At 36.0% G+C, this 19,473-nt stretch overlaps 1 protein-coding gene across 2 annotated transcripts in view; it reads right to left on the bottom strand.

The window, feature by feature from the left end:
* The window catches only part of LOC107704006 (syntaxin-8-like), a 70,938-nt gene extending 53,917 nt beyond the window's left edge, over positions 1–17,021 (bottom strand). For both annotated transcript variants that reach the window (XM_016506825.1, XM_016506826.1), the window contains exons 1-6: positions 16,903–17,021; positions 16,420–16,519; positions 16,220–16,314; positions 14,468–14,578; positions 8,804–8,931; positions 8,109–8,201 (exon numbers count right to left, since the gene is read on the bottom strand). In XM_016506825.1, the coding sequence (XP_016362311.1) occupies positions 8,109–8,201; positions 8,804–8,931; positions 14,468–14,578; positions 16,220–16,314; positions 16,420–16,519; positions 16,903–16,919 (544 nt within the window). In that variant the 5' untranslated portion in view covers positions 16,920–17,021. The remainder of the gene's footprint in view (positions 1–8,108; positions 8,202–8,803; positions 8,932–14,467; positions 14,579–16,219; positions 16,315–16,419; positions 16,520–16,902) is intronic.
* Positions 17,022–19,473: the final 2,452 nt, after the last annotated feature.

Raw genomic sequence — 19,473 nt, forward strand, 5'->3', positions numbered from 1 at the left:
GTTTATGCGGTTTAAGGTTAAAAAAACACATTATTTTCCAGATACTGTACATTATTGTTTCTTCTCTATGCCCCGCCTTTCTGAAACGCGTCGATTTTTACAAAGCTCATCAGTCTGAAAAAGCGAGGTGTGCTCTGATTGGCCAGCTATCCAGTGCGTTGTGATAGGCCGAATTCCTCAAGCATGTGACGGAAATGTTATGTCCCTTAACATATTGTGATGCCTGCGGCAACCACATGTGACGACCCCGGGCTGGACTCCGCTTCGTCTACGGTGAAAGCCGATCTGGCGATCGACAGCGTGAAGTTGTAGTATTTCCTCAGCGACCAGCACGGATCAGCTCCAGGCATGATGAAGCAGATATCGTCCTCTTTTGGAAGGCCAAACAAAGTAGTTTCGCTTTCACAACGAAGCACACAGCGCCTTCACGACATGGCGGCGGCGGCAACAATACTACAGCGAGAATAAAAGTTACACCTTCTTTCTTTGTGTGAACATTTGGGCGGCGCTATGCAAATCTTCCCAGATAGTGACGTAGATATGTGGGGGCGTGTTAGAACGAGCCGTTTTAGGTAGGTGTGGCTGACTCTTAACTTTTATAAAGAATATCTCTTTGGATTTGAGACTTTAGTCTTTGCAACTTTACAGATCTTCTTTATGCACCAAGAGCTTGTAACACTCCGAAGAGAAAGGAAAAATTGAAATCGCATCATATGACCCCTTTAAGTATTTAATGTCCCTCATTGTGTTAATGACTACTCAATCTGAATGAACTCCACAAATTTGAGCAAAAGCTGGTGATTCATGTTATCCAGTAAAATGACAATTTTCCAAAGAGAATCTTGCATGTTTCAATGGAAGCATGGAAATTTTGGTACAATATTCCTTTTGTACAAATTTTGTACAAATGTGCTTAATTAAAGGGACAGTCACCCAAAAATGGAAATTCTATCATTAATTACTCACCATCATGTCGTTACGAACCCATAAGACCTTTGTTCATCTTTGTAAAACACAAAAGGTAGAAAGATAGTAAGGGCATCGATAAAATAGTCCATGTGACATCAGTGGTTCAACCTTAATTTTATTAAGCTACGAGAATATTTTTTTTGTGTGCAAAGAATACAAAAATAATGATTTATTTATTAGCAATGATTTATTTTATTCAACAATTTCTTCTCTACCATGTCAGTTTTCGAAGCACGTTAACGAGAGTACCATGACGCATGCGTTTGCGTTCCTCTGCTTGAAAATGAGGCACAAGATGCATTGCTGTTGCTGTCTAAGCATGTCCAGAAAGCCTTCGGATTTCATCAAAAATATCTTAATTTGTGTTCCAAAGAAGAACAAAGGTCTTATGGGTTTGGAACAACATGAGGGTGAGTAATTAATTACAAAATTTTAATTTTGGGGTGAACTATCTCTTTAATTAGTGGCGTAAAAAGCAGTAAAGAACCTCAGAAACAATATATAATAATTCCAGGTTCAATTAAATTCTGAAATTCAGATTTTCAATCTGATTTTCTTTTGAACCCTTTACTTTTTGCCTATAGAGATATAGGCCTGTATAAAAACCAAGCATCATTTGCTCACCCTAATGTTGCTCCAAACCTGTAAGACTTTCACTCCTCTTCAGAACACAAACTACATATTTTTAATATAATCTGATGTCCATCCATTGAATGTCTTGGTAATCGAAGCTTCAAAAAGAGGCACTGTGAGTAAGCCATGTGACTCCAGTGGTTTTATCCAAATTTTATAAAGCAATTATAAATGTCTTCAGGTTTATTTGTGTTCTGAAGATGAAAACAGTCTGATGTGATTGGAACTGCATGAAGGTGAGTAAATGATGACAGAATTTTCAAAGTTGGATAAACTAACCCTTTAAGTGCAGTAATACACATTTAAATACATTCACTTTGTCCTTAAAATAGCTCAGTACCAGTCAAATGACCAGGGCACATAAATTCCCTTTTGACTTTCCGGCTCTGGTTAAATGGTCAGAACCAGGATATCAGGATGTCTGAACCGGGCCAGTTTTGCCAGTATGTTGACAGTACTCAAGAGTCAGCCCTGGCCTTAAAAGGACATCATTGCTGCCTCTTAATTCCTACATCAAATGTTTAATCTATTTACAGTAAAACACTGTTACAGAACTAGATTGTTTTTAGGAGGGAAAAAATTCATTCAAAGAAAAAAGAACATGCGAGAGGACAAGAAGGTTATACGGCAACAGGAAGAAGCTTTTTTCTTGTCCTTTTTTGTAAAAGTGATCCATTTTCTGCCGTCTCTTTTAGGGCATTAAACTATCTTATTACTTTTTACATTGTCGATTATGTCATATAATACAAGACTGTAATGGAGCGGCTAAAACACGCTGTTGGAACAGTGATGCCTAATTCTGGATATATAGTCATGTTCAGACGATCACTCTCAAATAATGCATACCAAAAAACACTATCGTCTTTCTATAGAAAAGGAGCTGTGGGATTTTATAGGTGCTAGCTCATGTAGTTAAAAGAGAAACAGTGAATACGTTTCACAAGTCCTGATCTGAGGACACTGGAGCTTTAACACAAATCAACCCAATGCAATTCAATTCTCTGATGAAGACCTTGGGTTGTTCCTCTACCGCTACACAGCACCATTATCAGTAGTGATGGGCTGATCTTCTGAAATCCTAATGGCACAACAGTCACCTGACATGTCACTGTGGTATCTGAGGTCTTGACTGCAATTTAAGTGTGTGTGTGTGTGTGTGTGTGTGTGTGTGTGTGTGTGTGTGTGTGTGTGAAAGAGTGTGTGTATGTGTGTGTGTGTGTGAGAGAGACAGTAATAGCCAAAAGACGTCATTAGTAGCGTAAGAGGCATAAAGCTACACATGCAGTGGCTACAGGTCACTTGTCGTTATGCTAGTGGTCAAAAGCTCAATATTATTATTAAAATATTAATAACGTGGCTAATATGGTATTTATTCACCATATCTGATGATTTATAAGACTGTCTTTGCTTTCATACAAATAGCACATTTCAAAATATTTAATTGCTAATTTTACAGGCTATTCAATGATTTAATGCGCTTTACCATGCATCATTTCTTAAAAATAGAAACATATATATTAATATTTTAGTTCTCAGCTTGTGGAAGAGCTGCTTGTGATGAGCTTTCATTCATCATGTGACTTTCTAATCACCATTTGTTTTTGGTGGTTATTAGTGTATTACAATGGTTCAAAACAGATATTAGTATATTAACATTATATCAGTTGAAATGAAATACTTTTTTATTGTGAATTTAAGAGGAGTCTGTAAACCCTAAAATGATGCTACCATATTTTTTACGGTAAAGTTCTGGCAAGCACAGCTGCTGGTATTTTACCGTAAATGTCACAGATTTATTATTTTTTTTACAGTGTACAGTAACCATCACGACAGAAGCTTGTGGATCATGTCAGCTCTTCTGTCTTTAATCGTATTAGTTGTTGTTCCCGAAAGTTGCTTTTCATTTGCATAAACTGAGGCTGGACCTATTTTAGATTCATCTACATATAATCTAAATGGGTGTTTTCAATTTTTTTCTACAAATATTATGATCCACTTCAGCAACTAAAAGCAACTATATATTTTCATCTATAGTCCCATTTGTACTATGTGGACAATATTAAAGTTTTCTAAAGAAAAATACATTCTGTAAAAACAAAAAAAGCAAACATAGAATATGAATAATTAATACCTTACGGTAACATAGCTTCTAAATGTTACCAAATAACCTTCTAGCATCCTCTTGCAGACCCCAGATGCCAGTTTAAAAAAACCTCTCCTCTAGGTTCAGATTCCAATTTAGAACGCAAAATCTCACATTTTGCTCTGTTACAAAGTCAAATTACAACATATTTAATTAAGATCATTTTAAGATTCATTTTTTAATTATGCTTGTCAATCTGTCCAGGCAGACTTCACACAGCGTTCAGATAGCGTTCCAGCTGCACTAATTTTTAATTGTTGGTCTACATACACATGCGTCTGACAGATGTTTTTGTTTGTTGTGTTCCACACCATGAGCGCTTTGGTTTTAAAGCAATCAATCAGGTTTAAAAGTAGTCAAAAAAACAACTCTGAATGACCCCAGAATTAATCAAGTGTTATTGAGTTAAATCTATTGGGACAGCTCACAACTGAAACAGATCGGATCAGTACTGTGTTTTTATGTAGACCATGGAACCACCTGTAGAGCGAAATTGTCTTGAGGAATAAACGTCCTACAGAACGTTATAAAAATACTAAAATACTACTAAAAAAGACTTTGCCAAGGACACCTGTGATGTCCGTTGTAACCAAATGGAAAATGCAAGGCAGAATCCAAACACTACTAAGATCAGGCCATCTACCAGATCGACTAATCAAGGACAGAAGGTCAACTGCCAGAGAAAGGACCAGAGGCCCGCTACAACTGCAGAGTTCTTTGGATGAAATGGGGGAAACTATGTAGACATCAACAATTCTTTCGACACTTCACTGATTCTGCCTCTGTTCATGAGAATGGCTACAAGAACGCCAATTCGGAAAAAGGCTGACATTACATCACGGCTAAAGTTTTCTAGAAGCCACGTGACTAAACTATTAAGCCACTCCAAAACTTCTGGAAGAATTTTGTGGTCTGATTAGTCCAGGGTCGAGCCGATTCACCTAAAGCAAAGGAGACTGTTTGGCGCAAACCAAATATGGCCCAAGACCAAGGCATCAGCATCTCTTCCATCAAGTATGGTAGTGGCAGCATCATTCTCTTTTCAGCAGGAGCAACTGGAAACCTTGTTGGCACCAAGACCAACATGGATAGAGCCAAATAAACCACAGGTAAAGACTGGGATAGAAGCTGTTTGAGTCAGTCAGAGATCTGCATTTAGAGTAAAGATTAATTTTCCAGTGCAACAAAAATCAAGTGCACACAGCTAAACTATAAAGGGATGGCTTGGAAAAAAGAAGTTAGCAGTTCTGGAATGACCCAGTCAGAGGCAAGACTTCAATCCAAACTACAGTATGATCAGGAAAGTACATTGTGCAAATGCTAATTTGGAAGAGTTTAAAATTCCAATATATAAAGCTCATAGAATTACTCAAACTTACTGTGTTCTTAAATATAGAACAACCAAGACTCAACCTTTATTGCCCACAAAATAAATTTAGCTAATGTGACAGTGCCTTAGCATTAGCATAGACTCAGGAAGTGGAAAAACAATTAATGCATTAATAGTGTTAAAAAAAAAAAAAAAAAAAAAAAAAAAAAAAAAAAAAAAAAAAAAAAAAAAAAAAAAAAAAAAAAAAAAAAAAAGAATTAATCATAAATGTTTTTGAACTTATGAATTTACTCAATGGTGAAAAATTATTTTAGTGAGTTATAAGGTTAATAATTTGGACAAAAAAGTAACAACATGAATGCTTTCTGTAAACACTGCACATGTGTTGTATAAAATCTTTAAGTGCATCAGAAGTACAAAAGTTACAGCAGTTTGGAAGGAATCCCTTCCGCTGAGTCTTGAGATATAGGACTCTGCTCAAGACCTTCTGTGACAGCTTTTCATGGAGCTGGTTTCCAGAAGAAAGCAGGATTTTAATGCGCACATGGGATATATCGTGGGTTATATCTGCAAGACTCTTACAGATGAAATTCAGGGGAGGTTTGTTGGACTGTAGAGCAGAACAGAACAGTAACTCTATCAGCTCTCAAAAGTGAGCCTATGAAACAGAGACCATCCAATCTCAGTTACTGCTTTAAACCTCCTGTTCTAGGAAGCAATGACGCTGCACACTTTAGAAAAAGAAGGGAGAAAAATCGAGGTCCCGCTCAAATAATTTGTTCTCACTCTTATGTTTAGTTGGGGAGGCAAGAAGCAGACTAAATCAATCACGCTGAGTCCTGAATAGACTGAGACGGGGCAGAGACAGTGAAAAGCAGCCAAGTGCCTGCAATTCCCAGCATTAGTCTCCAACAGAAGGTCACCATAATGATGAACCTGAGATTTGTTTAGGCTACGTAAAACCATATTATATAACTAATCTCTGGACCCACATACAAAACAGTTCCATTGTTTTTTTTAAGTAAATGTAATTGATCATCTCTATTTAATAAAAGTACCAAACATAGTACTCTTTTCAAGAAGCCAGTTGCTGAAGCAGACAGGAAAGAGTAGTGACACTGGAAGCGGTCCATAGTAATTACGCTGCCCCCTGAAAAAGTATTGTGGGTAACCTTCACCGTGCCAACAAAAGCAACAGGGAGGAGGTGAACTTGCATCAGGATTTCTTTTTTTAGACACATGTTGCATGGACGCAGAATTGACTTCAACTGAGTTGTTTGTCCAATATGTTAATGTACATTTATTTTTACACTTAAATTGTGGTCGAGCAACTTTCATGAACATTTCTGATGTTTCTGATGGCTGCTCTTCCTTTGCAAGCTCGAAACCCTTAATTGTTCCAGCAACAGGACAACATGCTATGTTGTCTATATCAGTGTGAGACCTAACAGGGAATTCACACAGGATGCACTCTCTCGCTTCAATGCAGCTGCAGAATGCAAAGTTTAGGAACATTAATTATACACCGCTAATACAGACACTCAATACGCTTATCCATACATAAACATGCTTATGTTGTCCCCCACACTCATCTGATTGGCCAAATGTTTTAAAACAGACAATGATATGCTGTGTTGTTTTACATATTCTACCATTCTATGAGTCAGTAGGATTTTTTTAAAGAAATTAATACTTTAATTCAGCAAGAACACATTAAATTTAGAAAAGTGACAGCATTACAAAAGACTACTAATTCAAAAAAAGCTGTTCTTTTTAAATTTTTGTTAATCAATTAATAAAGGCATCACGGTTTCCACAAAAATATTAAGCAGCATAACTGTTTTACAATTTGATAATAATAAGAAATGTTTCTTGAATACCTAAATTTGAAAGAAAAAAAAAACTTTTTTAACTTTTAGTAAATTTGACATATTACTTATGCATTTTAATTCACATTTGCTGTTGCTGTTGCTGTTTACATTTTATTTGTTTCCTGTGTTGTCTTCAACACAAGTTACAGATAACCGTTATCTCTATTTCAAGGTCCTCAAGGTCAAAAGACTTGTATTTGCTTGTCAGTAACACCTGTTGGATTAGTTTCTTGTCAGACAAAGTTAAGCAGAAAAGAACAGAGCTTTAACAAAGACAAAAATTACAATTATAATATAAATTCCACTTAATTCTTAACCTTCAAAAGTTTGGGTCAGGAAGATCCTTTTTTTTTTTTTAAATAAAATAATACTTTTATTCAGAAGGAATACATTAAACTGATCGGAAGTGGCATTTAAAACATATTAAAATAGAAAACACTTATTTTAAGTTGTAATAATTTTTCACAGTATTACGGTTTTTATTGTATTTTTTTATTAAATATATACAGCCTTGGCTGTTGTAACCCTGACAAGTCATCTCTAGTTTGTGTTGCTGATCATTTTGAGAAAATATTGTATTTCAGCAAAATGATCTTGGAGGATAGTATATCTCACTTCAAAAATTGATAATTATATATCTCTCTCTGTTTTCCCCAGTCTAGCATGTCTCACTTTACCAGCTTGTCTAGACAGATTGAAGAACAGTGTGGGACAGTTCAAATCAGCTGCAACCTTCAGATGAGGTCACAGACTACTGATCTGAGCTCAGTTTCCTCCATGTGACTTTGACATCATCATACACTATGTAATTCCTCCATGTTCTCACATTCCAACTCAAATAGATTCGCCACAATAATGTGATGTCTCTATGCAAAGGACACAGGTCTCATGTTTAGAAAATATGTTTGACACATTGCAGCAGGAAGGAGTTAAAAAACTTGATAGACCAGGTGACCGCGGGTTTCCAAGTAGCCTGTTCCAAATTTTCCACTTTAACCCCAGCCTCAGCTCATTTTAGAGCCAATGACATCATATGTAGTGTAGCGAGAGAGCAGTGTGACAAAGTAAAGCCAAGCTGACCGCAAATTAGACGTTATTCACAGAAAACATCTGAATGTTCAGCCAGAGCTGTCACATATAGGCTACTGCACATTTTTCTTACCGTTCTGTTCTTCTAGCTCATTGCCGATCTCCTGACCCATCTGTTTTTGTCTACTTATGACTACAGCCAGAGCATCCAGGCCAGCATCCTGAACTAAAGAGAAAGACACATGAGAATAGAAACATATTTAGACAGAACTGTACAAAAGAAAGACAAAAGGGCACATATTTATCCAAAAATTATGGTTTAACGTGCATATTTTATGTTCCTGTGGTTAACATCATGCAAATCATCAGGAGTTGAAGGACAAGCTAAATGCTCATCTCATGTGGGTCAGAAAACCAATTGAAAAGTGCATAAATTCCATCTAAATGAGCCTCACAGAGAGAGAGAAAACAATTAGCAGCAGGGTGTTGGCATCTGTGACATTTAAATGACGCATAGTGTGATCTGATGTCATTTTTGACAGAGGCAGCTGCAACGGTGAGCCACAAGGTACTTTAGCAGTAACCTTGAAGCTAAAAGTATAACTTGGGTAGACAAAACGGCTCCTGCTTTTTCTCAAAACTCCTACCAGTTGCTATTCTCAAATGAGTAGCAGATCTCATAATGGGGGCGTAAATTCAAAAAAGGGCTTCTTCTAATGTCTCATCCCAGCAGAAAGAGGTGGACAGATAATTGCCAGCTAAAAACAATTTCAAATACCACATTAGTTATAAGACCGAAAGACTTCAAAGAAATCATATGCAATATACCTTCGATAATATGCTGCTGTTGGTGTTTGATTTCTCCAAAGCTGAGTCCTCTGGTCTCCTCAGACTCATTAACCAGCCACGGGTTCACGGCAGGCCCCGAACCATTTCCCCCTGTCATCAGACTTGACCTGGAGATACACATTGTATCATGTCAGTTTATTACACAGACTCTTCTAAATTCTGTAGTTTGAAATTCTGAAATAAATGTACGCGAAAAGTATCATATTGTGTACTTAACTTTTATGAGACTATGCACCACATTCCCATGATTCACTAACAAAGGTTGTTATGGAAAAAAAAAAGTATAATATAAAACTATTGACTTATAGCCTTTGGTTATAAGTATATGTGCTAAATACACACTTCCTTTAAAAAATTTGGGGTTAGTAAGATTTTTGAATGTTTAAGTCTCTTATGAACACAGGCTGCATTTATTTGATCAAAAATACAGTAACAGCAGCATTGTGAAATTTAATTACAATTAAAAAAATTATTATTTTCTGTTATAATATACTTTATACATAAAATTGAATTTATTCCTGTAAGAGCAAAGCTGAACACTCAACTACCATTACTTCAGGCTTCAGTGTTACATGATCCTTCGGAAATTATTCTAATATTCAGAACTGCATAAGATACATTACCTATTATGCAGCACAAATATTTTCAAATTTTATAATATTTTTGTGGAAACCTTGATATATATGTTTTTCAGGATTCTTTGATAATCAGAAAGTCCAAAAGAGCAGCATTTATTTGAAATCTTCTATACCAATGTAAAACTATCTGTATTTTCACTTCTGATCAATTTAATAGATCTTTGCCGAATAAAACTATTATTTAAATCTTACAGAAATTTTAGAGTCTAGGAAGCATGCTTCATAGGAATGGGCTTGTTTGTCCTAAATTGTTTCACCTGGAATTAGCCTACTACATTGATTTTTTTATTTTTTTTATTAATTATGCTTACATCTGATGGCTTCAACAGAAGCATAGACCATAGATTAATAATATTGGAGTTCACGGTGGGTCTATCTTTAAAGGCTTACACAGAATCTTAACATATCATTTTTAAAAAGATTTCTTTTTACAAAAACCAAAAGAAACCGAGTGCACTGTTATTCTGCAGAAGTAAAATCGCTGTAACACAAGCCTCTTTTAGCTTATTGTTTTAATAAAACACAAAAACTTATGTATGAACATGCGTTTATGAATTCAGCAGTCATCACCGTAATACACAAAGTCAACTTTCTCATTACATACACACACAGTAACTAGATTACATACACAGTGCAATATTATAGTTATTCCACATGCACTGTCAATCAACAGCTACATGCACACATCAAATCGACACACATCATCTACTTTACAAACGTAAATAAACTTCGAAGCATGTCTGTGAGTTGTTCAAGAGCCACAGGCTCTTTTACCAAACTCACATCTGTAGCACTCATGTGCCTTCAGAATAAATAATCTTTCTATTTTTTACTTCTCTAAAATAGCAAACAACATCCCCTACTTTGGACCTTGTAAGATCAGAGAACCTCTGTTTATTTGTTCATATGGGTTCCACTTTGTTGGGCCAGGAGAGTGAGTTTTCATGCCCTACGTTACAAGGACACAAAGCATATGAACCGCCTCTGGCTTTTATACAAGCTTTCAAAGCGCCATGCCAAACCGAGAAGTGGCCTGTTATCCTGTGGAGACACTGCGTTGTGCTTTTGCACTTTTCTTTGATTAATGTATGAAACCTGTTCCCCCTGAGGCTCCTGGACAGCTCGCAGAGAGAGAAGTGAAGTTTAAAGGCTCTTCTGGAAAAGCTATCAGCGCTCAGCATCGCACAGAGAGTTATGAGCCGGTCACTAGCTCGCACGGGTGCCCTGCTTCCTGTAGCCTATATCAAAAGTACCAATACCCGTGAAAACAAATCCATCCATGGCACTGATTACAAATAAATACGTTTTTTTTTCAATTTCATGTCTGGATGGTACAACTGTATTGATATCATAGTGAAGAAAAAAGCTTCATTACAAATTCCTAAAAATAAACCATATTGAGTACTTTGGGACAATATTTCGGCATTTAAAGACCCTAACTGCTTAGTTAATTTATGAACAATAACAATTTGAGAAATGCCAAGCCACGTGGTGCAACCAACATGAAGAAAAAATATATACAACAGGAAATTGAGGACTGCTGCAGACCCTCACAACTCTTAACATTTTAATTAGTTTGAGTTTTTTTTTTTTTTTTTAAATAACACAAACAGGTTAGTTAAGGTTGTAAATTTCCATATGATGAAAGATATTTATTAATTAATAATCAATAATATTTGTATAAAACACTTTAACTTAATTTAAAAATCTATACTTACAGCTTATAAATATAGCTTATAATACTTAAAGTAAATAATGACTGATGAAGATGTGCAAACCTAAATGTATTCTAAAAGTGTAAGGGAAAAAAGTGTATTTTTATTAGATTATTAGTAAATAAAATGAAACTTCTGAAAATACTATATGAATCCAACATGCATACAAAGAGTGCATTGCTAAAAACTGCACGTGTTTTAAACTAAATTTTTCCTTTATCATGCACTCTCATATATGTCAAAGTCCCATATCTAAGATTTATAACCATTTTTATACTGAGGATTTTTTTAATGTTTCCTTTCAGGAACATGCAGTTGTTCATGCAGGTTAAGGTGAAACTGCATGTCAAAAAAGGTATTGGAGTAAAACTCAAATGACTTCCTCTCACTATAAGCGCCAGTTTCTGACAATGGCCCTTCTCTTCCACTTAGTTCAGCATCAGCGGAGCTTCATTTGGGTTCAGAGGTCGCTAACCTCTGAAGAGTCTTCAGCTGGATCTGTTCCTCTCATTCTCATCCTTCCTCACACCGAGCAAGTTTACTTCTCACATGCTTGGTGAGCTAGACCTCTTTCTTCTCAATCTCTCCATTCCTCCAGCTTTCTAATCTACAAAAGTACCAAAGCAGTCTCACAGTGCCTTTGAAGCGTGTTCTCTATCCAAGTCCAAGCTGATATCAATCCTCTGGCCAGCGAGACAAGTGGTCAGCGGCGGATCCTAATCTTTCTGACATGTTTGGCAACTCGTAGCTTGCGCCAACCCCTCTACACTTCCTCCGCTCCATCTCAGCGGCGTGAGGATTAACGCTTATCCAATTAACCTCCCGCAGAGCCCGCAGACTTAATCAGACGAGGCATCACACTGGAGCGAGACCTGGAGACAGACCTCATCTCTTAGAGGCCCTATTTAACTAATTACAACTTTGTGCATTACAATCAAATATAAAAGAGAGGAAACGGGGGGAGGAGGGTAGGGGCACTCTGGTCGGGAACTCTGAATCTTCAAATGAGCGGCATGTCATTTTGTGCTTGATTAGAGGTTAATCTTCCACAAAGGTATTGTTTCACGAATGCCATAAGCCTGGTCTTAGCCCTATGGAAAAAAAGTGAACTGCTATTTCAGCTTATTGAAGCAAAGCTAACACCCCCACTGGCAAACAAAGACCACACAGTGAGATGAATCCAGGCCCTAAAAATCCTGCCAGGCTAACACCCTCATAAAAAATTCTTTAGTATTTAAAAAACTTGATCAAATGACTGTCATTTATTAGCGCTCTTTAGCTAAATGTGTGCACAGCGTAACAGTGCGACGTGACCAATAAAGATAAAATTCAGCCCTCCCATGTTAAGGAATTAGAGGACTAAGTCCACAAAGATGGCTAGAAAAAAATGAATCAGGCCTATAAATGATCTCAAAGTTTCTTAATTTTATTCATTAAAGATAGTAACTAAATACCTCTTCTCAGCCTTTACCACCCACTGAATCAAAAGGCCCAATCTATCAAACCTTAAAAGAAGAAGCCTCTGTGTCAGTGTTATTTTAGTATTATTACTATGAAAATATAGTACAGCACTATTATTTCGAATGAATAACAAATCCATTTTAGTTTACAAGGATAGTTCATCCATTTTTTTAGTTTTAGTTGAAGTTTACAATAACAACAGAAAAGAAGAGTAATCCAGACAGATGGAGCATTAAGCTAAAAAAAAAGATTTTTATATATTAGCAGGTTGTTTTGCCTTCCTATCCTAGTACGTATAACCTGGATCGAGAAGGTCAAATCAGAATAATGACCATCTCATTTCTCTGAGGAAGTTTGGCTCCTGAGCTGTCGTTTCGATTGAGAGTCAGAAGCGCACAGGAGATTGGCGGTGACACATTAAGTCTCTGATTGGTGTATTTTGGAGAGAGGATGTGAGAGCAGTGGAGAGTAGGGAAGTGTAAACAGTCCGGATGGTGGAAGTTCAACACTCAGCTCTGATCAGCAGAGCAGTAAAGCTGAACTGGAGCCCTCAGAGAGTGTGCACAGACTTCCGTTTGAGCACAGGTCGCACCATTTCTGGCATAAAGTTACTCAACACTGGGACACTACTGCAGGGCCAAGAAGGAAACATGGCAAGCAAAGGCCTCTATGGTCTGGTAGACTAACTAGGGCACAGAGTTCAAGGTTTCTCTACTGTTGTTCTGCATAACCATCAAATTAAGGTGAATATCAAACTATGCAGCTTCAAATAAGGATGGCCTGCTAAACTGGGGCCAGAGTGAGAGAGTTGAGCCAGCTGACAGAGTCATTTGGAACAGTCACTTCCTCTTTCAGGCCACTGCTGTGTCGACACTGAACATTTTACATTCATTGATCTTGTACATCAAATATACCTTGCAACCACAAACATTTGGTTTTGTATTCTACATCATTGATGCAAAACCTTCTGATTTGTCACCAAAATATTATTACTTTCCGAAAATAATACCTATTTTTTCAGGAAGGATGCATTAAATTGTTTAAAAGTGAGAGTAAAGTACTGTTTTCAACATTGATAATAATTAAAAATGAGTGCTAAAGGATCATGGGGCGCTGAAGACTACTGGAAATTCAGCTTTGCCATCAGAGGAATAATTAAAATATATTAAAACAAAACAGTTATTCTAAATTGCAATATTACAAAATAAAACAGTTTTTACTGTATTTTTATCCAATAAATAAAGCCAAGGTGATCATAAGAGACTTTCAAAAACAACAACAAAGCATCATAGCAATACTAAAATTTTAACCAATTATTATTGTTTTTCATTATAGTGTGTTTTCTGTAACGTTGAAAAGACAAAGGAAAAATCTAAATATTTCTGGCAAAAATGGAAAATTGATTATTCTGTGTGGAAAAAACATCAACAGGGCAAAATCGGTTGTTGATGTTCACTAGCCTTAAATAAATAAATAAATATATAAATACATAAATAAATATAAATAAGTCAATATTGTTAAACCATAATATGATAAATCACTTAAAAGAATCAACTTTTTTCACTTCTAAGAAATGACTGATATTTCCAAAATGTTGATGCTAATAATGTTGATATAACGCCAATATATAATCAATACATCAAATGATATTATACAAAATTGCTAAAAATGTAATTAACACCAAATAAAATGTACTGTTTTTGTGTTGCATTTTTTTATTAAAAAAAATAAATAAATGCTGCAAACATAATGTATAACGAACCCTGTGGTATATTTTATTCATTAAACTTATATGGTCAAAATGTTCAGTGGTCACAGAAATGATGTACCTTGATGGCTCAGCTTCTGAGATGTCTGCTTTAAAAGAGGCGTTCAGTCTCGTTTCTCTGGTAGCGAGGTCATCAACAAGGTTCTGTCTTCTGTCTGCTTCGGCTTGCATTCTAACATTATTCATTAAGGCTTTAAAATGACACATTTATGATTGCATAATTATACTCATCTCACAGAACCATTGCTAAATCATCATAAACATCTGTGACTTATGAACATAACAGTAATATTTTAACAGTACTTCAATACTAAAACACCACTACTTCAGACCATACGGTCATTGGTTTGTTATTATACACTGCCCCCTACAGGTGCTCATAAGAACTCACACTTTTTTCTCATTATTAAAGGAGGTTCACGGTAATATTAAGATTCTGTTTAATCAACCTAATATCAATTAAACCTGTATGCTAACAGGTCATTTGTTAGCAAAAATTTGGTTTCTGCCAGTTCTGCCATCACTATGCGCTCCTAAAATAAGAACAACAACAAAATTCATAACCTTTTTGTCTGAATCATAATGCCAGTGATCTGAACTTAAGAGCCAGTCTAATCCATGAACCATATTAACTGTTCACTGAAAAGAACTGGCTCAAAAGTGGAGAGACTGGAGACTGGAGGGAACTAGTTCTTGAGTTACAAGCTCATTGGAGGGCAGGATAATCAGCAAATAATAATTTCAGCTTGGTCGGTTACTCTATTATATGACTTCATAACACTTATTTCATGACTAGAATGCAATAATTCTATAGGATTTTTTTTGTGCCTTTTCTAGAGGTTGTAACATGCTAAAAAATGTCTAAAAAGTGTGAAATGTCTCATTTTGTGTCCCACAATAAATAAATAACAGCATTTATGTTTAAAACTATTTTTGGATGAACTACAATTTAGACAATCTTCAGCCTCAAGACTGTTGCAAAAATGTCTCAAGTCTACTTTATTTATAGAGCCCTTTCCACTACAAAGTAGACCAAAGGACTGTACAGCAACACAACAAGACGAGATTAATAAAAACAAAAATCAATAATAACAGAAAAACAATTTAAAACAATTTACATCTTCCAAAAGTCAACAATTAAAAGCCAAGGTTTTCACACGAGATTTAAAAACATCACCTGAGGGTGCAGCTCTGATGTCAGGTGGAAGGGTATTCCACAGTCTTGGGCCAGCAACCGAGAATGCATGATCCCCCTTAGTTTTCGGAACTGAGAGCAGTAAGCAGTTAAATTGATCTTTGAGGTCTACCAGAGTTAATGTGAATCAGTTCCGTAATATATTCTGGGGCCATATCATGGACAGCTTTAAAAACGCACAGCAACACCTTATACTGAATCCGATATTTAACCAGAAGCCAATACAGCTTTTCCAAAACTTGAGTAATATGCTCCCTTTTCTTTGTACTAGTAAGGAGCCTCGCAGCTGCATTCTGGACCAATTGCAATATTGAAATAAGAGATTGGCTCACTCCAAAATAAAGTGCATTACAGTAGTCCAAACGGGAGGAGATAAATGCATGAATCACTATCTCAAGGTCAGCAACAGACAAAAAGGATTTCATTTTTGCAATAGTCCTCGACTGAAAGAAGCAACTTTTCACCACACATTTAATTGTACAAAATGTAAGACATTAAAGTATAATGTAAAATATACCACACTCTTCCTCTGGATCGCTCAAAATCTTTGGACCCTACTCTCAGCTTTTGAGAAGCAGGAAATTAGTATTAAGTGACTTTTTTTTCTGGAAAGGATACATACGCCGTTGAGCAGAAGCTCGAGTCAATGTCTCCTTGAGCTGTGCTATATTCTGTTTGAGCCTCTGTAATGATGCTCTCAGGGTCATGTTGAGCTACAAGTACAGACAAAGACAAAAGTGATACAACAGCATAAAGATCACTGACACATATGGCTTAATTTTATTGTACAACAAAAATTTATAAAACCCTGTCTTTACCTTGGCTGGATTTCCTCCAGTCCTCAGCTGTCTATTTCTTTCATGGATGTTTTCTGCAATTTCTTGAGCCAGGCGACAAGCTGCATCATAATTCTGTAACCTAAACAATGAAAAACAAAACAATGTCAATTTGGTAAAAAATAGTTTTACACCTGCCACAGCTTCCACCAGTTTTCAAGTCATTTAAATCACAAGATTGGCATCAACAAAATCATGTGACATCTCAGCAAACCGGATTGGCAACATTTATATCAGCTGTTCGCCGAGTAAAAACATATATATGTACACAAACACAGAATCATTTATTAAAGTACAGTGTGTGACGAGCAATAAAGAAATGAATACAGAGATCATTTCAGTCTGAGGTGATCTGGCTGAATACAGATCCACTGACTGCAACAGCAAATTATGTTTGCTGAACTCTACGACACAGAACTGTAGACCTCACTTGTTTATAAACGATAAGAATTTAGAAATGCATACCACAAATCCTGTGACATATTGCGGCACTTTCCTTTCAGTTATAAAAAGCGTTTCTGTAGAAACTCAGTGCAAAATCACCAGCAACATAAACTGCGCCGTGCCAGTTCCTGTTTGGCCGTGACGTCAGACGGTGGCCTAGTACAGACATATCACGCAGCATACGCTCAAAATTAATACACAGAAAACGTTAAATTGTTTAACACGCTGTAACTATAATATTTAGATTACAATAGACTTTCGCAAGATTTAGATACGCTAACGTTATGTAGGCTACATTATCTTTTACATTATTATTTTAATTTTTTATTTATTTTTATTTTTTATTATCTGTGTTTTTTTGTTCTGTCACTGTCATTCTGTTACACTGTGGAAGCTTCTGTCACGAAAACAAATTCCTCGTATGTGTAAACATACCTGGCAATAAAGCTCATTCTGATTCTGATTCTGATTCTGATCTCACTTATTGCACAACTAGTCTCAAAGAAATTAATAGAGAATGGGAATGTGTCATCACAGCTGCAATGCATTCTGGGAATTTAGGTCACGGGAGCCACAGCGGAGACTGGATAATATAGTGAATGTAGACGTTTGATATTATTTAATGTTTATATTATTCTACTTAAGATCGTGTTGGAGGGGTTAAGGCTCACCTTACATCATTTGCCATAGCCCTTTGCACGGCCGGTGTGAAAAACGTGAAAAACGTTAGCAAGCTGAAAAAGCAGAGATCATTTCTGCAGACATTGATAAGGGCTATGCCATAGCTCTTATCAATTTCTGCATTAAATACCTCTGCTTTTGATTAACGCTATGTTGATACAGTAAGCGTTAATCATTCCAACGCGATCTTAAGTTGAATCATATAAACATAAAATAATATAACATTTCTACATTCACTACGGAACTCGGATGAAAGTTAAACTGAAACTCGGTATGGTAAACAACTCAAATAAGATGCATCTTAATAATTGATCTCTGTAGATTTATTATATACAGTGGTTTGCATTAAACTGTAAGCCCTCACACCACAAATAGAAGAAAATCAAATATGGAAATGTTATCTTGCGGCAGCTCTTTGATACCCTGCCACTTGTTTGCACGGATTAAGTTTCAGTTATTTGATCGCTTGCATCGTTGTTTGTTCGGCATCTCTAATAGTAAGAATCTTCAACTTGGTTCATTCAAGTCAAGGTATTTATTTGCATAGCATCCACAATACACATAGTTTCCAAAAAGCTTCTAGTAAGTTCTGTTACCTCTATAATGGCTTAATTCTTTACACTGAGCAGTTTTACTGTGCAATATGACAATATATAACAATAATAAATGATCCACTGTTTGAGATCTAGCTATGTATTCTCCCCTTTAAAAAATAGCCATGGTTTTGCTACTCTAACCAAAGTGTTTTAGCAGTTAGCCTATATCAGTACCACTGTAGTGAAAGAGACTGAATAATGAATATTTGCAGCCTCTCAGACAAACCACAGAGCGATTTTTTTTATTTAAAGAGATTTACATATTAGTCTGTTTTATTCTAAGAGTATGTAAGATGGTTTTCAAAAAATATTAATAGTAAGCGGTCGGCTTTTTCTGTGGTGATTTGCGTGTGTTTACACTGTGTGCTCCTGAGCGTGACCTAAAACATGGCGGAATCCAACGCGGCGTGACGTAGATTCCCATTCTCTATACGAAGACGTTGAGTTGAAATTATTAATTAGAAATTAATTATTATATGAGAAGAAATAGACCATGGAGTCAGAAACACTAAATTCAGCCCACACCTGCTAAATCAAGTTGTGAGAGATATTAATTAATGTTGATTGTAGCCATTGTACACATTAGCCTACTGATAATAAAGAATAAGGAAATGTTGGTTAAAAAAACCTCTTTACAAATACTCCACAGTCTGCATAAACCGGAGAACAATTAACTAATTGCAATAGAGATGCTATGTTCTTACAGCCTATTGATAGCCCTACTGATTTCACAAGAAACGTATCTGACCCTGCAATATTTCTTACAACAATGTAGCCTATATTTAGTCTAAGTAGGAGTGTAAATCTCTTCATCTTTTTTGTCTCATTCCTCCAAGTTCAGATCTGTTCAGTTATACATTGTTTGTTACATAATGGCACAATTCTTATCTATGTAAAAGAGACAAACATGCCTCTTTTAATTTCTGTCCTGATAACGTCTTCCTGTGAAATGTTTTGTTTGAAAAGTGTATTTGAGATCTATCTTTAAAATAAATGCTTCTTGGTTTGAGATGCACTTTTACCTGTTGAAGTGCACTCTTATCTGTTTGAAATATAGCAATACCAGGAGCTAATGTTAAAACTATAATGCCTGTTTCAGAAATGTCCTTTATTGTAATATTAGTTGATTAAGTTGGTTGAGTGATCTGTTGTGCTTAATGATTCAGAAACATTCTATGCCCACTATATTATGGTCCTACTGTAAGTTATGTGGGATCATGGTAGTTATATTTTTTGTAATTTTTTTTTTTTCACTGTGAGACTGAAGATAAATAAGCACACACACACACACACACACACATATACAGTATATATA

Source organism: Sinocyclocheilus anshuiensis, unplaced genomic scaffold, assembly GCF_001515605.1.
Source record: "Sinocyclocheilus anshuiensis isolate Anshui unplaced genomic scaffold, SAMN03320099.WGS_v1.1 scaffold1477, whole genome shotgun sequence".
NCBI lineage: Eukaryota > Metazoa > Chordata > Actinopteri > Cypriniformes > Cyprinidae > Sinocyclocheilus > Sinocyclocheilus anshuiensis.